This window comes from Manis javanica, chromosome 6 (genome assembly GCF_040802235.1).
Source record: "Manis javanica isolate MJ-LG chromosome 6, MJ_LKY, whole genome shotgun sequence".
Taxonomy (NCBI): domain Eukaryota; kingdom Metazoa; phylum Chordata; class Mammalia; order Pholidota; family Manidae; genus Manis; species Manis javanica.
In genome coordinates, this window is record NC_133161.1 from 31,413,150 (window position 1) to 31,432,547 (window position 19,398).

Consider the following 19,398-nt stretch of genomic DNA (forward strand, 5'->3'; position numbering starts at 1 on the left):
ATTCTACTGCTATCACAGGCAAAGTGATAGAGCTAAAACGCAAAGCTGATTACATCATTCTCCTGATTAAAGCTCTCCAAGTTCAAATTCCTCAGATGGGCAGACAAGACCTCCACGAAATGACCCTACAGCTTCATTGCTCCCCACTTACACTTCGCTGTCCCCCAGTTACACTCTGGTTCTATCAAGATGCTTGTCGCTCCCTGAACTAACCAAGTGGCTTCATGTTCTGTGCTTTTCCTCAAAGAGTTTCCTGTGTCCAGAATACCTTTTCCATTTTTACTCATTCTTCCAGGTGAACGCTTTTAGAGAAAGCCTTTTCTGTACTTCCTAGATAGGCTAAAAGCCCTCAATTGGACTTCTGGAGTGACCTAAGAATATCTCTATTCCAACACTTGTATAATATATTGGAATGGTCTCTTTCTGTATGTTTTCCCTCAATCAGCCCATAAGCTGTTTGAGGGAGGAATAACAAAGTTTTCATTTTGTACCCACCACAGTATCTGTCATAAAGTAATCACACAAGTGATGTTTTGGGGCCTGAAAGGCACACGGAAACTGAGATCACCTCCCAACCCCATTGCCATTTCTGCACCATGGAACCAACACGCTGACATTCCAAATCTTGCGGGTCCTATGCCATCTGTTTTCTTTGACAGAACATTCCAACTTTTATTGACTGTGTCTTGTAGGACAGCTACCATATTTATAGGTGACCACTTGTATCATTTTCTCTTAGAACCACTTCATCAACATCAAAATTCACACTGGTGACTTCTCAGGGCCATCATCGTCCTCCTTCTCAATCACACCAGCCTCCACCTGGTTTCCACAGCAGTCACTCATGGGTAAGAACTGGCTCTCAGACACATTTATCTGACATCAGGCTCTCTAGCAATATTCTCCTCCTCAAAAGGAAGTACAAATGAGATAATCTTTACTGAATGACTAATTTGCACCAAATGCTGTGTTAGGCACCTTATATTTATGTCATTTAATTTTCTTAACAAACCAGAGATCATTTACTCATCAATCTACTACTTCTTCACATGAACATAACCTGCTCTCTATTTAAATGGAAGCTATAATGATCTTAATCAGAAAATTCCTCCAAGGTCATAAATTTTACTCTTCTCATCATTGAAATTCCACAGTGAATCATTCCACCAGAGAACATGAGCCTTGTATCTGCTCTGGAGGTTATTCCTTACATGACGCAGATCTAGATTGATTCCTATGCTCCCTCCTTTTACTCCTACAGAAATGTCTCTTTCATTTTCTATTAGAGACCAGTTGCAATCTTTACTGATATGCTTCTTTCTCCTACTGGTCCATGAACCTCTGAAATATTTGGGTTTTATTTTATTCATATTTTCATAAAATACAGCAAGCCTCAATAAATGTTTTTAAAAAGAAGACTCCTTACCTTCTTCTAGTTTAAAAGTTTATTTAGACAGAAAAGGCAAGATATTGAATGATTCCATTTATGTGACATATCCAGGATAGGAAAATTTAGGAGACAAAAGGTAAACTAGTGATTGCTTAAGGCTGGGTGGGGGGTTAGGAAGGAGGGAATGGAAACTTCGCTGATGGAGTTTCTTTTAGAAGAGTTGAAAATGTGATGGTGGCACAACCCTGTGAATGCACTAAGAAAAAACCACTGAATTATACACTTTAAAAATACTTTTAAGGCTGGTCATATAATCAGAAAAAAAAACAAGTATGTTCTTTCCCCTCTATCTTCTTTCCTTCATAATTTTTTAATAGCCTTATTGAAATACAATTCATACACCATATAATCCTTCACTAAAACATAGATCACTATAATATGAGCCTTTTACAAAATGGACAGTATTCCCAGGACACAGCACAGTATTCAGAAGTTAGTAAATGCTCATTCCATGAATGAGGGACTCACCATTCTGAATTTATTAGTAGTAATATAACTATGCTATATTTGGGTTAAACATACTTTTGTAAGTTTACTTGGGGGAATCAAACCACCACTTACAAAATTATTTCTATGAGAAAAGGTATATTCAAAGCAAAAAATAAAGCCTACCAGAAATCTCCCAACACCACTAATAAGTAAATAAAGCCCATGATTTATCTTGCAAAGCACTACCACTCCTACATCCCAGTCCCCTCCTAGACAAATATCCACGTGCTCTGAAAACACTCATATTTTTTAAATAAAAAATCTACTGAGTATTTCAACCTCTAAGTTGTGAAATACTATTCCTGGAAGAAGGGCTTTTGAGGAATGAAGAATAGCTTCTTCAAGATAAACAAATACTTTTTCAGGAGAGCTTTTATTTTCATTATACTTTCAGGATGCATGGAAAATAAGAGAATAGAACTTTAAAAAACGACTGTTGAGTTGCACAGCCCTCCCCTTTCCATCCCCCCCACATTATACACATTATACATGCTAATCATAATACCCCCTTTCTTCTTCCCCACCCTTATCCCTCCTTACCCTCCCATTCTCCCCAGTCTCTTTCCCTTTGGTAACTGTTAGTCCATTCTTGGGTTCTGTGATTCTGCTGCTGTTTTGTTCCTTCAGTTTTTCTTTGTTCTTATACTCCACATATGAGTGAAATCATTTGGTATTTGTCTTTCTCTCCTTGGCAACACAGAGAAGACAAGTAGTTATTCTACAACATCTTACTACGCTGATGGACAGTGACTGTAATGGGGTTTGTGGGGGGGACTTGGTGAAGGGGAGAGCCTAGTAAACATAATGTTCTTCATGTAATTGTAGATTAATGATAAACAAAAAAAAACGACTGTTGAATGAGTCAATATATACAAAAAGAGCCATTTGTGCAAGCACTATAGCCCTCTTTTGTAAGAAAACAGTTTCTATGTAACCCACAATTATTCTTTTTCTATTTTTCATGTACTGTATTTTAAGCTTCATTTTATTCTCACTGTCATTTTTTCATAAAAAGTGACTTAAAGGAATCCACTAATGTCATATGCCATCTATCAAAAATCATGATATTTAATCAAGATCCCTATTCAGTCAATGCTGCTGATGAATCTCATAATGACATATTTCCTGCCCTAACATTTATATCAATAACCATTGAACCCTCCATCATATGATTTATGACTTGAAGAACACAAGATCCATGCAGTGGCTTCACTTGGAATGATTTATGTTTCCAGATAATTAGCCCATTCTCCAATATTGTTATAAAAAGAATCAATAGCATCACATTCATTTTGCCTGCTTCAGAAAATTATAGTCATTGGAGGTTATATGGTTATATGCTTAAGGACAAAGGTTAAAATATAATCATAATTTTATCTCGTTAAACTGATTCTCTAGTTGCCGGTCAATGTTCAGTCCTTGGGCTATAGTATTATTAAAATTATTAAAATCCTCTTGTGTACATTTTTTAAAAATGCATGTCCTATGAGATTATTGGTCTCACTATGACTGAACAAAATTCTCACCATTTAATAAGTTTTTAATGTAACCAAACCAGCCCATCATTTTAAAAATTAACTGTACCTTCTTTATGTTCTTATAAGTTTCTTAAAGCAGAGATCTTGTATTTCATTGCTTTACTTATAGTAGTTTACCCATAGTGCAAACTTGATTAATATATGTAGGCTGACTGACTGAATATGGAGCTAAGTGTATAGTTTAGGCAGTTTAAAGGATTCATAAGCACAATCAGAAATTTTTCACATAATTACTTACCTCTTCTAGCTGGCAGGCTTTGATGACACTTGTGTATCTATATTCATCATAGGAAACACCGAAGATGATGTTTTCCTTAATGGTGCCAGGCATAATCCAGGAAAACTGAGAGCAGAATGAAATTCTTCCACTGTGCTTAATTTTACCCTCTGAAGGCTCCAGTTCTCCCATAATCATCATTAGAAGTGAAGTCTGGAAATGAAACCACTGTTATTAAGTTAACACATTTGATCAAATCACTCCCAGGATGCACCTGCCTTCACCTGTTTTTCTAAGCAGAGGTAGGTAGTCTGATTTTAAAGGATTCTTTTCAAAGATATTAATTCATTGGATTCAAAATTTACTAAACACTTCCTGTTCTGGGCATGCTGTTATGCACAAAAGCAAAGGGGACTAAAAGAGACAATTATGAGAGAGTCCAGTAAGTGCTATGATAGAGGTTAGGTCCCCGGAGGTGGAGCACCTAATTCATATTGTTGGCACAGGTTTGGAGGTGGTCAGGGAAAGACTAGTAACAGCTAACATTTGCTGAGTGCTCACTCCATGCTGGATGCTGTTCTGTATAACTGTATTTATTTGTTTTGTCTTCACAAAGCCCTACAAAGTATATTCAATATTATCTTCATCTTATAAAAGAGAAATGAGTTAAAAAAGAGGTATGGTCAGGTGATATTGTTCCCATGAGCCCTGCACGAAGAAACTAGGATAAAATCATCCAAGATATCATTGAAGAAACTTCATCAAAAAGAGTATCACTGAGCAAAGACTTTATATAACTATGAACTAAATTTAATCTAATATGGGAATTAGAGTTGAAAAACAGAATTAAAATTATGTTATATGCCCTGACAATAAAAAAGGTTATAAGTAAAACAACACCAACAGAGGGAATGGGGTATAGAGGAAATTTATCAGCTGCCTCAACAAGAAAAGTTGGAAGTCAAAGGATATCCTCTAAAGGTAACAAATCAAGTAACAGAAGTATAAGCTTATTTAAAATACAAAGATAAAACTTTAAGATAATGCAACTGATTAAAATTGAATAGAAGAGGAGTCAGCTGAGGAATAAAAAACATTATCCAAACTCATATTCGTGAACTAAAGACATAGAAAATCAAAGACTTAACATAAATTTATTATTGTAAATATAACTAACTAGAACAAAAACATCCCCAACCTCCAAAGTTGGAAGGCCCTCAGGCTCATACCTTGGCCTCTTTCTCCTCATATTAACACTTCCTCCTTTGGGATCTCACCTAGTCTCAGATCTTTATACTCTCAGCCCCCACTCTCTTAAAACCACACTTGCATATCCAACTAACATCACTACGTAGTTGTCAAACAGGCATTTGAACAATGTGGTGCACACATAAACTGATGCAGTCTTTGGGGAAGTAAGTTTGACAAATATACAAATGCTTTACCATTTTTAGGAAGCTATCCTACTGAAATACTTACTAACATGCTAAATGGTATTGTGTGTAAGATTACTCATAGTGCCATTCTTTATGTTAGCAAAATACCGGAAACAATCCAAACATCAATCAGCAGATGACTCACATTATAGAACATCCATCCGCACAATGGAATACTACACACACACACACACACTTAAAAAATTAATGAGTGGTTGCCTGGTTGAGGGAGGGAATGATGGGAAGCAGAAAATAGGCACAGGAGAGAGAGAAGTGAGAGGGAAATCTAACTTTTTATATATTTTAATTTTCTAAAATTTGTAATTCTTACTTAAATTTTAGTAAGTAATAAAATCACCTGAAATATATTAGGAAGAAAGGAGGGTCAAGTAACAGACATCCTAGTGATATTTATTTCAGTAAATTTTACAATTCTTTTTTTGTATGAGGGAAAAATATCTGAAATACCTTATTCCTATGTAAAATCCTTTTGTATAAAGATTAAAGCTAGGTGTGACATTTTCATAATAGAATAGCTTTATGAATCCAAACAATGGAATGGATCTAATTACCCAGGATATAATACATATTTTATACTTAAATGTATTTACATATTTATTGATATTTTTGTCATTTGAGATACATGAAGTTAAATGAAAATGCCATCGAATATGAGATATATATAAATAACAAAATACAGATAAAGCTTTGTAGACATTTGGATTTTATTTAAAAAGTAAGCAAAAGCAGGAACTAATAGCTTATTCTACACATGTGATGCTCAGTTATTATAAGACCAAGCTAACTCCATGCCAGACTGAAGCCAGAGTGGATGGCAGAGGCCATGTGGAGTAGGGGTAGTCAGCAAGGCCACAGATCTGCTTCACTTGTGGTAGGGACAAAAGAAAGACTGAAACTCCCCACACCCTGGAGGAGCTGCCACAGGCCAGCCTTCAGTCATAGGTACCCCACGGTGCAGACTTTTATACCACTATTGTTAAGTAAAATAATTCAAGCAAGTTTCATAAATGTAAAACACTTAATGCAGATTATAACAACAAAAATCTTCCCAAAGATGTTTCATTAGATAAATTTGTATCAAGAACCTACGATGTGCTAGGCACTATGATAGTCCTTGGAATATAAAAACAAAGACTACATGGTTCCCTTCCAGTCTAGACAATTATAACAGGGAGAGTGATAAAGTTAAACCTGGCCTTATCATTTTATCAAGAAAATACAGACAGTCCCCAGTTTTTAATGGTTTGATTTAAGATTTTTGGGCAGTACAATGATTCAAAAGTGGTACACCTTCAGTAGAAACCATACTTCAAATTTTGAATTTTGATCTTTCCCCAGGCTGGCAATATGTGGTAAGATACTAGGCAGTGGCTGTGAGCCTCAGTTTCCAGTCAGCCATGCAGTCTGATACACTTACAACCATTCTGCTTTAAGTACAGCAGTCAATAAATTACATGAGATATTCAATATTTTATTATAAAATAGGCTTTGTGTTAAGTAATTTTGCCCAATTGTAGGCTCAGTGTTCTGAGCACATTTAAAGTAGACTAGCCTAAGCTATGATGTTCAGATGGTTAGGTATATTGAATGCATTTTTGACTTACAATATTTTTTACCTCAATGGATCTATGAGAACATAACTACATTGTAGGCAGAGGGATATCTCTAATACATATTAATTATTGAAACTTAGGAAAAATCCAGAGATATAAAATATACCAAAATTCTCAGAGATGGCAGCTTGACATACAATGCCCTCCCAGACACATTTATATACATATGTTATAAAATATAGATCATAATATATATACACCATTTTATACCCTGTTGTCATTGTTAATTGTATATCCATCACATACATCCTTCAGAGCCATTTTTTTATAGCATACCTTTTACTGGCTGAATAACATGCCACTATGTAACTACACCAAAACTTACCTAATCAACGCTCTATTATTAGGCATTTGGGGGGATCCCCCAATTTTTGGTTACTGAAACAATGTCATGATGATTGTCTTTATATAAAATATCTGTAAACATACTAGGTTAAGTCACACAAACAGAAGAATTATTCAGTTATTTGTAAGACTTTTGATACACAAATTACCAAATTGAGTGGGAGTGTAATTTAACTTAAAATGTTAATATTTTCAATCATTCAATCTTATATTTTACCTACATCTTTCATCTAATAAGATTACACAATGCTCCATCCCCAATACTATAAAAAAATATCCTCCTAGATTGAGTTGTCAAACGCTATTTCTCAGAAGAACTGAATTATTCCTAAGGAACCACTGCATTCATTTTGACTCTGTCTTCATAAGCTACTTCCAGGAAAATGCAATTCAACTCCAGCCAGCAATTATCTGCTTATCAATTCTTAATAGAATTGCCTGAAATTTAATTGCTGTTAAGTTTTGTAATCTGTAATTTCAAAGCTATTTTTGTACACCTTTCATAGAAGTAATTTTAAACACATAAAGAGAATTAACTTAAAAATTCTCTGAAACATAATTACCATCCTCTCACAAGCAAATATTCTTGTTTAGATCATCAGTAACTTGTTTATTAACAACTCCTCCTATGGTGTGATTATATTTTAATAGTAAAAATTACTAGTAATATTATACAAGAAATACATGGGGGAAAATAACGTAGAGCGGAAACAAGTTTTTTTAAGAAAACACACAAGTACAGCTACTTTATTCACATGTGTGGAAACAACTGGAGAGAGAAATAAACAAATTGCATTACTAGTATTGTGGACACCAAATTCAATGACTAGAAATCCTCTGTGGCATTTTGTTTCCCAGGTCTCAAACTAAATTGTTCAAAATATGGCTCTTTATTAGATATTAATCAGTAACTCTTTCAGGAGTGCTTCTTAATTTCAATTTTTTAAAATATTTTTATCTTACAGAAGCTCTCCTCCCCTCACTTCCTCTCTTTTCCCCTCCTCTCCTCTCCTTTCCTTTTATCCTTGTGTTTAACTGTAGAAAATATTTTGAAAAGCTTTAAGAGGACACTACACTTTATCTTATATTTCTAGCAAGTACCATAGCTAAAATTACAGTCAAGTGGGAACAATGACCTATTTTTTTTTTTGTGACTTCCAAAGCAAATACCTGTTGCCCTTAGTAGCCCATTCCAAAGCCAGGTGGCCCTTTCTTATCTCTGATTTGATTCTTTATGCCCTTCAAATTTATTTCCTTGATAAGAAGAACAAGTGTTTATCATTACCTGAACAGTAGCTCATACTTTAAAGATCACTATAAAGTCTTGTGCTGACAATGAAATTTGACCATTTAACTGTTATCACTTTCTTTTTTAGCTGTTTTCTAACCTATTAATTTTTGTCAACTGTATCTCCAAATATCCCTCATTTATAATAAGTTGGGATGGAAGGAGAGTAGGCAGGGAGGGTAACCAGCACTGAATAAATTATCACTCCTATGTATTCCATCAAAAAAAAATCCTATCTCTTGCAAGAACTTTTCCTCATGATAAATCATAAGTAAGTCTGCATCCAATCTTCAAAATTCCAATGTCAACAAAATGGGGACCTTTGCTCATGAGATAAACGCAAAGCTAAGACTTTTCTGGACCAGCTCTGAAAAAAGGTCTGTGCCTTTTTTCAGTCTGGTAAAAATGGAGGGTTCATTTATTCAATAAAGTTACTGAGTTGCCCATCATGTACAAGACATTCTGTTGACTGCTATGCAAAATATAAAGATGTAGAAGAAAAAAGCCACTGGAAATGATATTAAGAAATAAAAGAGTACAGGATATTACCAGTGGAATAATTTGTATTATAAGGGGCACTATATCCAAGCATTCTCCTAATACCAATGTAAGAAACTGTCCAAAATACCTTCTTATAAAACAAACTAGAAAAAGAAAGAAGAAATGCATGCCAAATTAAGTTCTTAATGCCGGGGAACAGAAGGGACTACCTTGCCTGCTCCAGTGGATCCAGCAACTGCCAGCAACTGTCCTCTTTCTATCTTGAAATTGATATCTTTCAGGACAGGAGCACCAAGGAGTGAGAAGTTACTGAAGAAGAGGCTGTTATCACTGCTGGAAATTCTTCTATTATTATTGTTTTGTTTTGCTTTCTCAAATAATTCCCCATATCCCTGTAAAAATAAAATAAAACATAGAAAATGAAAAGTAGGTTTTTCAGATATTTTTTATAGCTATTTGTTTTGTGTATTGATTTGTGTATTTATGATTAGTTTGAAAAGCACATGGATACCAGACCCATACTTTAGAGCATATAATTATATAACACTTGATTTCTAGAGTATGTGACCCTGCAAATTTAAAAATTATAATTATAGCATTTAATGAAAACATAATTTCAATTTCTCAGATTGTGGCTCATCATCAAATTAAAGAATACACACACACACACACACACACACACACCTTCTGCTTTAGGTTGGGTACATAAACATTATTTAATCCTCAGCATAGCAATACCATATTAGGTAGATTTTATAATCCCTCTCTTTCAAAATATAGACTGTGACTCAGAGAGGTGAAGTGAATAAAGCCACATACCCAGTAGGCCAGAGTAGACCTGCAACCCAAATTTGACTTTTAGTCTATCATGTCAGCAGCACCTTCCTCCAAGAAGCTCAAAGCATTTCTTTAAGCAGTTATTATTACTACATGAAAATGTGGTAAGATTGCCAGATTACTGGCATGAAGTATATTTAAACCAGAGTAGCTGGGAAAAAGAAATTCCGTTTGAAGTTCCCTACTTCCCTATTGCCCCATAGGAAGTTTTAGGTAATGGTCTTCAAACCAAACTCAACAGCCCTGAAGACATGAAGAGGAAGCTGAACACACAGTCTTAGGGAAAACTATTCCCGCATCCTCAACAGCCAAATGCACTCCCTCTTAGAATCGATCTGCTTGAGATTCGCCTGTTGTTGTCCTTTCTCGCTTCCTGCTTCCCCTCTCACAAGTGTCCTTCCCTCATTTTATGCAGAAGAGGAGCCTTCTCACCAGTTCTAAGTCTTACCATGTTGCACTTTCTGGATTGCAAAAACCTGTAGGACCCAAACAAGGGAAACATAACAAAATGATTTTCCCCTGAAAGAGGAGCCCCTAAAAGCAAAGGCAGAAACACTCCACGAGGTAACGCTTTATTTCGCCCAGGCTTCAGGCTGAAGGCAGTCTATGTGTCTCACTTAGTTTAGAGTGAGATTTCAGAAATGACTGAAGAATAGGCATTTTAATTAATTATTTGGTTGCTTCTTAAAAAATTAATACATATTGTCTACATCTCAAAGTTGGCATACTTTTTGTAACGTAAAGCAAACTGATTGGCTTGACAATGAGAACTGACATCATCAATTCATTTATCTTCCCTAAATTGAATGCACTGAAACAGCAGCTCCCAGGTTTTGACAAAAATCCATTTAACATACATGGACGATTTACAACAAACAGGAATTGCATGTAAACGTATGTTGAAAACTTGTAGGTCAACTTTAAAATATGTCAGAAGCACATAGTTTTTCAAAATTCTTGTAGGGCTTACATAGCTGAAGACAACTGCTTTGAGTTCTTGTGATATGGATGGCTAACATCCCCCTCAGTCATCAGACAACTAAAGGCATAGCTTTTGAAAAACAGGCAGTCTTTTAAGAATGAGACAAAGATATTTATTATTCCTTTTTTCATTTATTAATCACACAGATATTTATCAAGCATCATCTTTGTGTTAAAGACCACTTCAACAATCCCACACAGTAGAGTAACATATGAATAGATATTAATATTGCAGAGCACTCGGTGCTACAAATGAACATCACACAAGTCCTATGAATGTACATTAGAAAGAGCAACCAACTCAGCCTGGAGCTTGCTCAGGTAAATAACCCACATACTAGTCTATGAAGGACAGAAGTGGGATTTCACAAGACCAGGAAAGTTGAATAGGTGTTCCAGGAAGATGGAACTGCATGCCCAGTGATTTTGCTTTAAAAGAACTAAATACTTTGCAGGTAAGGTGATTGGCTGGGTTAGATGAACAAGACCAGATGAGAGGGTGTCCTTGGTAAGGTGGAAAGTGTAGGCTGTTAAAGAGCTTGTTCCACACTTAGAAGTAGGACTTTTATCCAATAAGCACTTGGGCCAAGGAAAGGTTGTTGTTATAAACAACTTTTATTTCTGATTACAGAAGTAAGACACTTACTTCAGGAAATTTGGAAAACACAGAAAAGCAAAAAGAAGAAAATAGCAATCACCAGAGGTACAACCATGGAGAAGAAACCATGTTTAATGCTCTAACTGAAATCCCTCCACTCTTTTACATATAAACATTAAGAAAATTTTTATATAACGTTTGTGACCTGTTGTTTTTTGGTTTTGGATTTGTGTTGAAATTTTTTGTAGTTATATAGGTAAAAATGGAATCTCACTATTGACCTTATTTTCATTGTTTGATCCCCAGTAAGACTGAACATTTTCTGTGTCTGAGTCCCCTGCAGTCATGAGTAGATGGCTTATGCCAGCCTTTGTTTTTATCTGTCTGTCTCCTCTCCTTATTTAGCTGGGTGCTGGCTGACACGCTGAGCTTCGCGTGTTGTTGAGAGTATTAGAGATAAAGCATGTAAAAACATTTTGTGTGCAATAAAGCAGTAGTTACTCTGTTTTTCTTTTTTAAGTAAGAGGCAGTATGCTGAGTGGAAAGGGGCTTTGGAGTCAGAGAAACTTTGACCTTTTAGCTCAGCTTTAACTAGTTGTATAACCTTGTTCTGGTTAAACTCTTTAAGCCTCAGCTTCCTAAATGCACATAGAAATTTTACCTACTCACAGGTTTGGAGCGAGGGAGGAGTCATCTACAACTCATCAGGGACTTGTCCCTTGGGTAACTGGGTGGATGGTGATATTCTCAAAGGGAATGGAGAATACACTGGAAGAAGCAGGTCTATGAAGCTTACGAAGTGATGAATGTGAAGTGCTGGAGGAGCATGCAGGATATTTGGAAATGTAAGCATGAAGTTCAGGGAAAAAGCTGAGGCCACAGATTTGCATTTGAAAGACATCAGCACACTGATGTAAGCTGAGCCTGGGTGAGGTCACCTACAGAAAGTATGAAATGCTGGAAAGAAGCCTAGGTGGGGACACAGTGGCCCAAGACAGAGAGAGCTGAGGGGTTAGGAAATTCTGGGCTAAGGAAGAGGTTTCAGAGTGTGACATTTCCAAAGTGGTGTAAGTCTACGTGCTCAGAGAGCTCGGGATTATGACTATGAGAGGAAGCTTCTGGAGCAGTCACTGTAAAACAGAAGTTCTAAGGATAGTATTGGATAACACAGGTTTACCAATCACCATTATCCTGAGCAAATACCATCACAGAGCCTCCAGAATTTGATAGGCGATAGTCAAAGACCAGAGAATGATACAACCAGATGGGAGGCCACAGTTCAGTGAAAAGATTACAGACTGACATTTGGGTCCAAAATCTGACTTCAGCCCTTGCCGTTTGTGTAAGATAAACCAAGTCCCTTAACCTTTGTAAGCCTCCATTTCCTTATCAATAAACTGGAAATATTAATATTACTTAGGTATAGGAATATTATGAGAAATAAATGAGACAACACATACGAAGAACTATACCAACACCTGGCACATAGTAAGGGCTCAAGACGCTAGCTATTTTATTAGATGGAAGGAGATTGAAAGGAAGACTTTTTGCACCACAGCAGAAAAACAACCATCTGAAAGAAGCAGTAGAATTGTAAAACTTCTATTTTTCTTTCAAGCCTAGAAGGGCACTTGAAATTCCTAAAAACGAAGAAGCAAAATCAATCTGTTCTGTACCCTTCCCTACAATTCTGCTACGCAGATAAAGAAGATACTGTTATTCGCTTACCTATATCTTTAAAAATGAAGTAAAGTGAAGCCCTAGAGGTCAAATTACTTACATAAATAAAAACAGTCTAAGATATTGTGAAATATGTAGAAATGGGACACTGGTTTCATAACTCCTACCTTTACTCAAGGACCTAAGTGATAAAGAAGTAGGAGCTTGATGTTCTCAGTAAACAAATATTGCTTCTTTAGGGATTGAAAATCATCGATAATATTTTTTCTGACTTTTAGATATAGGAGAGAATTTTTAAGAGTGATTGAAAGTAATTAAAAATAATAGAAAACTATACGTTGGTATATCTCTCACACTTCTCTATGTTGATGTGTATATAAAACACATTGGATGGGAACTTGACTTAAAGAAGTCAGCTTTCATTGAGGAATGATTAGGTACATGGTACTCTGCTAAACACTTTGCATGAATTATCTCAGTTAATCTTCACAAAAGATCTGCAAGGTAAATATTAATATTCCCATTGTACAGATGAAGAATCCAAAGGCTCCACAAAGTAACTTGATCTAGATTACACAGAGAATAAGTGGCAGAGCCAGGATTCAAAGCCAGCCCTATCTGGCTCCAAAACCTATGACATTTGTATTACTTTCTAATCTGTTATGTCAATATGACTTAGGAAAAAAGGGGGGGCTTTTATACTGTATTTAATATTCCTGGGCCCCCTACTTTGTAACCTATAAAATATGTGGAGTGATTTCACCTTCCAGTTCTACCAGCTCTATCTTCATTGTAACTTTGTTGTCCATTAGGATGAAAACCAGATGCAGAAGGGAAAAAACGCTTAAGTACTTAGATTAAACAATTTTTAAAAATTCTCACCTCCTCCCAGAAGGCTGTTACATTCTCCATCACTACTTCTGTAGTTGTTAAGTTATATTCCAATGTCTTATACTCCTGCTTTTGTAAGAAATCCTGTTCATAAAAAAAGGCAAAAACATACTATAGAACAAGAAAAGCATTAATGCATTATTACATCTATTTCACACTCTAATAGTTCTATATCTTGTATTTGGATTTTATGAATTATATTAAACACTACTACCTAAAAAATCATTTTTAACAGTGTTCTAAAGTTAATTTGCTAAGCACTAGGATTCATCACATTTGAAATGCACTCTTAAAACATGGTATTTTATAAAACTGGTATTATTATACTTCGGATTTGAGCATACAACTGATTCTTCCTCGTACTGTTACATGACACCATTAGTGAGGAATTTATAAAAATCCCTAAATGACCAGCCAATGTGCCCCAATTCAACATTAGGACAGAGGGAAAATCAATATCTTCATCTTTATAGCACCCTCCTTATTAGAGACATCGTTGGTCTCACTTCCCTGGGGTAAGGAAAGATATGAAGATCTGTTATAACTGATTTTAAGGCATCAAATGTTGATTCTAAAAGCTCTGTAGAGGCGCCAAATCACAGTTTTCTAGGGAAGGCAGGAGCGAAAGGAAGGATGAAGTCCCTCCTGCCATCTTTGCCACTGGAGGTAATGAAAAAAGCCTGGTCCTTGCCTCACTTGCCTTTTCTCCTCTTCTCTAGCATGTTGTCTCTATTTTGGTGTCTCTCTTTCTCTCCCAGGGTTTTCCAGACCTGTCTCTCTGCCTCTGTGTTACTGTTCAGCGACCTCCTCCTCTGCCTCTGTAAGGCTCCCTTCTTCAGGGTGTGCCTATGTGTTTCTCTCTCTCTCTCTGTCCCTCCCTCCCTCCCTGACACACAGCTGTGGTGGGTTAACAGAAGAAATGATATTAGTGCAAGAGTTGCTATGATTCTGAGCTACATTAAATGATTTGTCTAAATCATACATCTCAAATTCACACATTTTCAAGATGATAAAATTTAGGAAGGTGGCTAAGGAGAGATTGTGATGAACAGGAAAGAACAGGCCCCCTCTAAGGGGTGAGCAGCCGCTGCTTCTGAGGGAAGAGGATCCCCTTTACTACATATTCTAAATCTTCAAAAGAGACTGAAGACATGACTTACTGTATATGTGACATCTCCCAATTTTTAAGTACTGGCAATGAATTCAAAACACGTTTTTAATGTAAAGGTAAATTAAAATAGGCCTAGGGACCGAAATTAGGTCCATGGGTCACAATTTGCAAACTCTGGCCAATATTACATAATGGGAGAATCACCTCAAAGTGGCTCACTCTTCATGCTTATTTTTATTTATGTCACAGTGATTTACTTCCTGGTTTAGATATTTAAATAGATGTCAAAATGAATGTCACAATAATAAAACACTGTGACTTGTATATTAATTAAAAAATTTTAACCACACATAAGTTCATGATGGTCACTCAATTAGCTTTGTATAAGTTCAGTCTTGTCACCTAAGGACTTTACAACTTCTCTTCAAAGCTACCAGCTACATCAGCATTCTGGGATTTTAAGGTAATTCATGTGGCATAAAATGCCATTCTCATCCATCATACCGCCCAGGGAAATGCCTGGAAAAATTTAAGATGAACATTCTTAGTGTTAGCTGGGAAATTTTACAAATCCCTGTTGAAATTGCCATCATCTTTTTGTCTATTTGCCACTTTCATTAGAACCAATCTATTCATTTATTACTTGGATAAAAATCTTCAGAATAGAGAAACAGTATTTTGTTCAGTCTTTCAGTTAAGAGAATCTTGCTGGCCTTCATTTTATTTCACTAGGCTTTCATTACAAGGGCTCATTAAACCACATATAGAAATCAAGAAAGGAAATTTTGTACATCAAACAAGCCCTGGACCAAAAATTCATCTCTAGAGAGTTTATCCACTAAGAAAGTTCTAAACTGTTCTAAAATTGTTGTACATGATGACCAGTTGTGGCACATTACCTGTATTTTGTTAATTGCTCCAAGAGAGTCATACCATGTTTGCACAGCCCAGGGGAACTGCCGGGTGACTGCCATGCGCAGAACAATGCAGTAGGAGATGGTTGTGAATATTTTTCGAAGGATGATTCCTTTGATCAGTGCATAGGGAAGCACAGAAAAAAACACCACAAAGAATCCCGAGAAGAAGAAGGCTGAGCTGTTGAAGTATCTCACGTAGGCTGCCTTCCGGGTCAGTTTCAGTTCTGTTCTATAAACAAAAACAAATAAGATTTGGGATGCTTATTTACTTTTCAAATGTCAGCCTACATCTTGGAATGTAAAATCTGAACATAAGCTCTGAAGGCTTTCTTCCTGTGTTCTGATCCTGGCCCCACCCTATATAAGCTATGTGACCTTGGGCAAGTTATGTAACCTCTCTGGGCTTCAGTTACCTTATCAGAAAGGGGGGTAGTAATGAGTGACCAGTGTCCTACACATAATACTTATAAATACTATTTTTTGAATTATAAACAATAATCTCGATTATTACATTATTATATCTTTATTCACTTCATCTTTAATTTGTAAGATTACTGAACATTTGATAACTTTTTGGTTTGTTGGTTGGTGTTTGAAGACATTTTGTGTGGAAATGAGGACAGTGCTGCAAGGTTTATAAAGCTGAAACACAATTCTTTAATTCCCTAATGGATTCTTAACATTTTAGGAATTCTAGCTTGGCTTTGAGGAACACTGAAAATAACATATAAACCACAGAGGAGTGGGTATCAAACCTTAGCATGGATAAAAATCACCTAAGAAACATTAAAATGCAGAGTCTCAGGCTCACCACTCAGAGATACTGGTTGAATGAGCCTGCAGTAGGCTTCCAGAATCCACATTTTAAAAAAGAACCCAAGTGATTCTGTTGCAGATGGTTCTTGAAAAATTATGAGTAGGTGCTACATCCTCTCTACATTCTGATTTTAATATACTATTTGCAGTCATACTTGAGATCTTTTAATCTGACCTGCAAATGTGAACTATTTTTTAACACATACAGAAGAGGTTTAAATGCCCAAACAGGTGGAAAACAGGGAGTGTAGAGGCTGCTGGAGACAGAGGACAATGCTGCCTTCAGCCTCCACCCCACTCATCCAGGGCCATAAAAATTGGAGGCACTTGTGATCCTCCTATTCAGCTCTCATGGGGGGAAGAGAATCATGACACAGACACGTAGAGAGTTCCGGTAGGAGGAAGCAATAACTGCACCTGCATTTGGGTTTAGTCCCACATGCTTGTGTAACTAAGAAAAGTTCATTTTCAAGTGGTGGAATCCAGAAGAAATCTTACAAAAAAAAAAGTGTAATCCTAAGAACTCTGATGAAGGAAATGAAGTTCAATGTGCCCCACCAAAATTGTGATTCACAGTCTAATGCAGTGAATACTTACCTATTCCGATTATTTGGTATTGCAGGCAGATTATGATTTTGGAATCTCACTGTGTCTTACTCCTGGCTGTCAGTTACAGCTATGTCATCTTATGCAAATTGCTCTTGCCTCTGATCCTACAGGACCCACATCTATAGAAGGGAAACATGACATCTCCCTTGTGGAGTTGTTGCCAGGATAAATGACAACATATTCAAGGCATTTAGAATCTACACGTGTGTCCTTAGTCTTTAGCAGAAAAAAGAATAATATTGGCAAGGTTGACATTAATAAAATGCTAGAAAACACTGTCACAAAAATGTTAAGAGTTGTCAAAATAATTGTTGAAATGCATTAAAACAGTAGAGGAAAATGAAATAAGTGGTTACTATAAGAAAAAAATGGTGGATTCAAGAACATGTGCAAGAATCACCCAGAAAGCATTGCTCTCCATAATAAAATCACTTACACTTCTGAGTTATAAAAACTATTTTATCAGTTTCTTATAAAAAGAAAATTGAAAGTAACTTTATTATCAAAGAGCAATAAAGTAGATTTTCAGGGAGCTTTACACAACCTTTTGCCTAGTTCAACAGTGGCCCAGGCTGAGGTAATCATGCCTTTGAAGAGCATCCTGCCAATCTCTTCCAGAACATTATATTTGCTCTTTTGAGTAGAGGCAATTCTTGCTTTCCCATATTTACGTCAGACTTTCCAGCCTTTTCAGGTAACACTTTCATGACAGATTAAGGAACCAGATTATACAAGTTACAACCAAACATTTGCTATTAGAATTGGCCAAACAGAAATACAGTGTAGGAAGGATGGATCTTTTGAGGAAGAGGGAAAATAAGAAGCAAAGTCAAGAAAAGTCAGCACCTCAAATGACCTGACCAGCATTTTATCAAGAGGTCCAGGAAAGCCGGATCCCTCTGATAACCTCTTCATCACCCCTGCTGCCTGTGCTCACAGGCACCCAAGCGACCAGGGCGACTGCTGACAGAGAACTCACTTATTCATGAGAAAAACAACTTCCACCAACTGAACAATTCCCCAGGATCTTTAAGGATGTTTCTGGAAAGAAAATAGAATTCCTTTTCTGAATTTGTCTTGAAAGCCATAATAAAAACAGATGACCAGTAATGTTTGGGAAATATTTACTCTTTTACTCTTTCTATTTACATGGCAAAGGGCTTAACGTTTCAGCTTTTCTTTTGTTGTCCCAATCACACACCTGCAGCTCAGTCACTACTGTCTACTGGAGTCAGCAGCCTGAATTCCTGATAACCCATACTCACACCACCAAAAAGGTACTCTTCTTTTCAGGATATTTTTCCCTGTGAAACTCTCATGTGCTGTACGTCCTGAAAGTATTTGCCCTTTAACAGTATGTCTATCCCCACTGAGTCTTCTAGAATCTTTCTTTGATTGCAGTTGGTAGAACATGGAACTTGACTCAAGGAAAATGGTTTCATGGCTACAGAAATGCCTTACTTTATATTTTGCCCAATATTATCACAGTAATCATATTTCAGTCTGTGCTCTTTTTTTTTTTGCTGGATATAATCTTTACTAATCAGTGAAAGAAAGGTTATCTGAGGTGAACCAAGAGGAGAGAGAGGTGCCAAGCGTTTGTTTTATCTCAGGTGGTGGCTTTCATTACCCAAACTGACTTCTCAAGTGGAGGGTTTGTAGAAATACAGTTTATAGATGCTACTCTGCACTATTATCCTTAAACTAAGGAAGGACAAACATTCTTAAACAGAGAGGTTTCCTTTCATTTTTTCAAGAGCTAGAACATATAAATTAAGTGAAATATAGTAATTGAGAACCATTTATTTGGTTCAGATTTGCATACTTATTACTCTAGCAGTTCCTCTCAAGACCTCAATCAGCCTCCAGAATCATGATCATTATTTTAGTTGAATAAGTATATTAAGCAGGTATAAACACATATATAAGATTATTTCATAAGGTACAAATATCCTTGCAGATAAATAACACACTTGACCAACTGTATAACAATTCACCCCATGAAAACGAATTTATGCCACTAATGTGTGAATGTTGATATAACTTAATACAATTGTTTG

At 36.2% G+C, this 19,398-nt stretch overlaps 1 protein-coding gene across 4 annotated transcripts in view; it reads right to left on the minus strand.

Annotated features, from left to right (window-relative positions):
• CFTR (CF transmembrane conductance regulator) overlaps positions 1–19,398 on the minus strand; it is a 170,763-nt gene that overhangs the window by 87,175 nt on the left and 64,190 nt on the right. For all 4 annotated transcript variants that reach the window (XM_073238544.1, XM_073238547.1, XM_073238545.1 and 1 more), the window contains 4 exons: positions 15,896–16,142; positions 13,877–13,969; positions 9,108–9,290; positions 3,716–3,907 (listed from right to left, as the gene is read on the minus strand). In XM_073238544.1, coding sequence (XP_073094645.1) covers positions 3,716–3,907; positions 9,108–9,290; positions 13,877–13,969; positions 15,896–16,142 — 715 coding nt within the window. The remainder of the gene's footprint in view (positions 1–3,715; positions 3,908–9,107; positions 9,291–13,876; positions 13,970–15,895; positions 16,143–19,398) is intronic.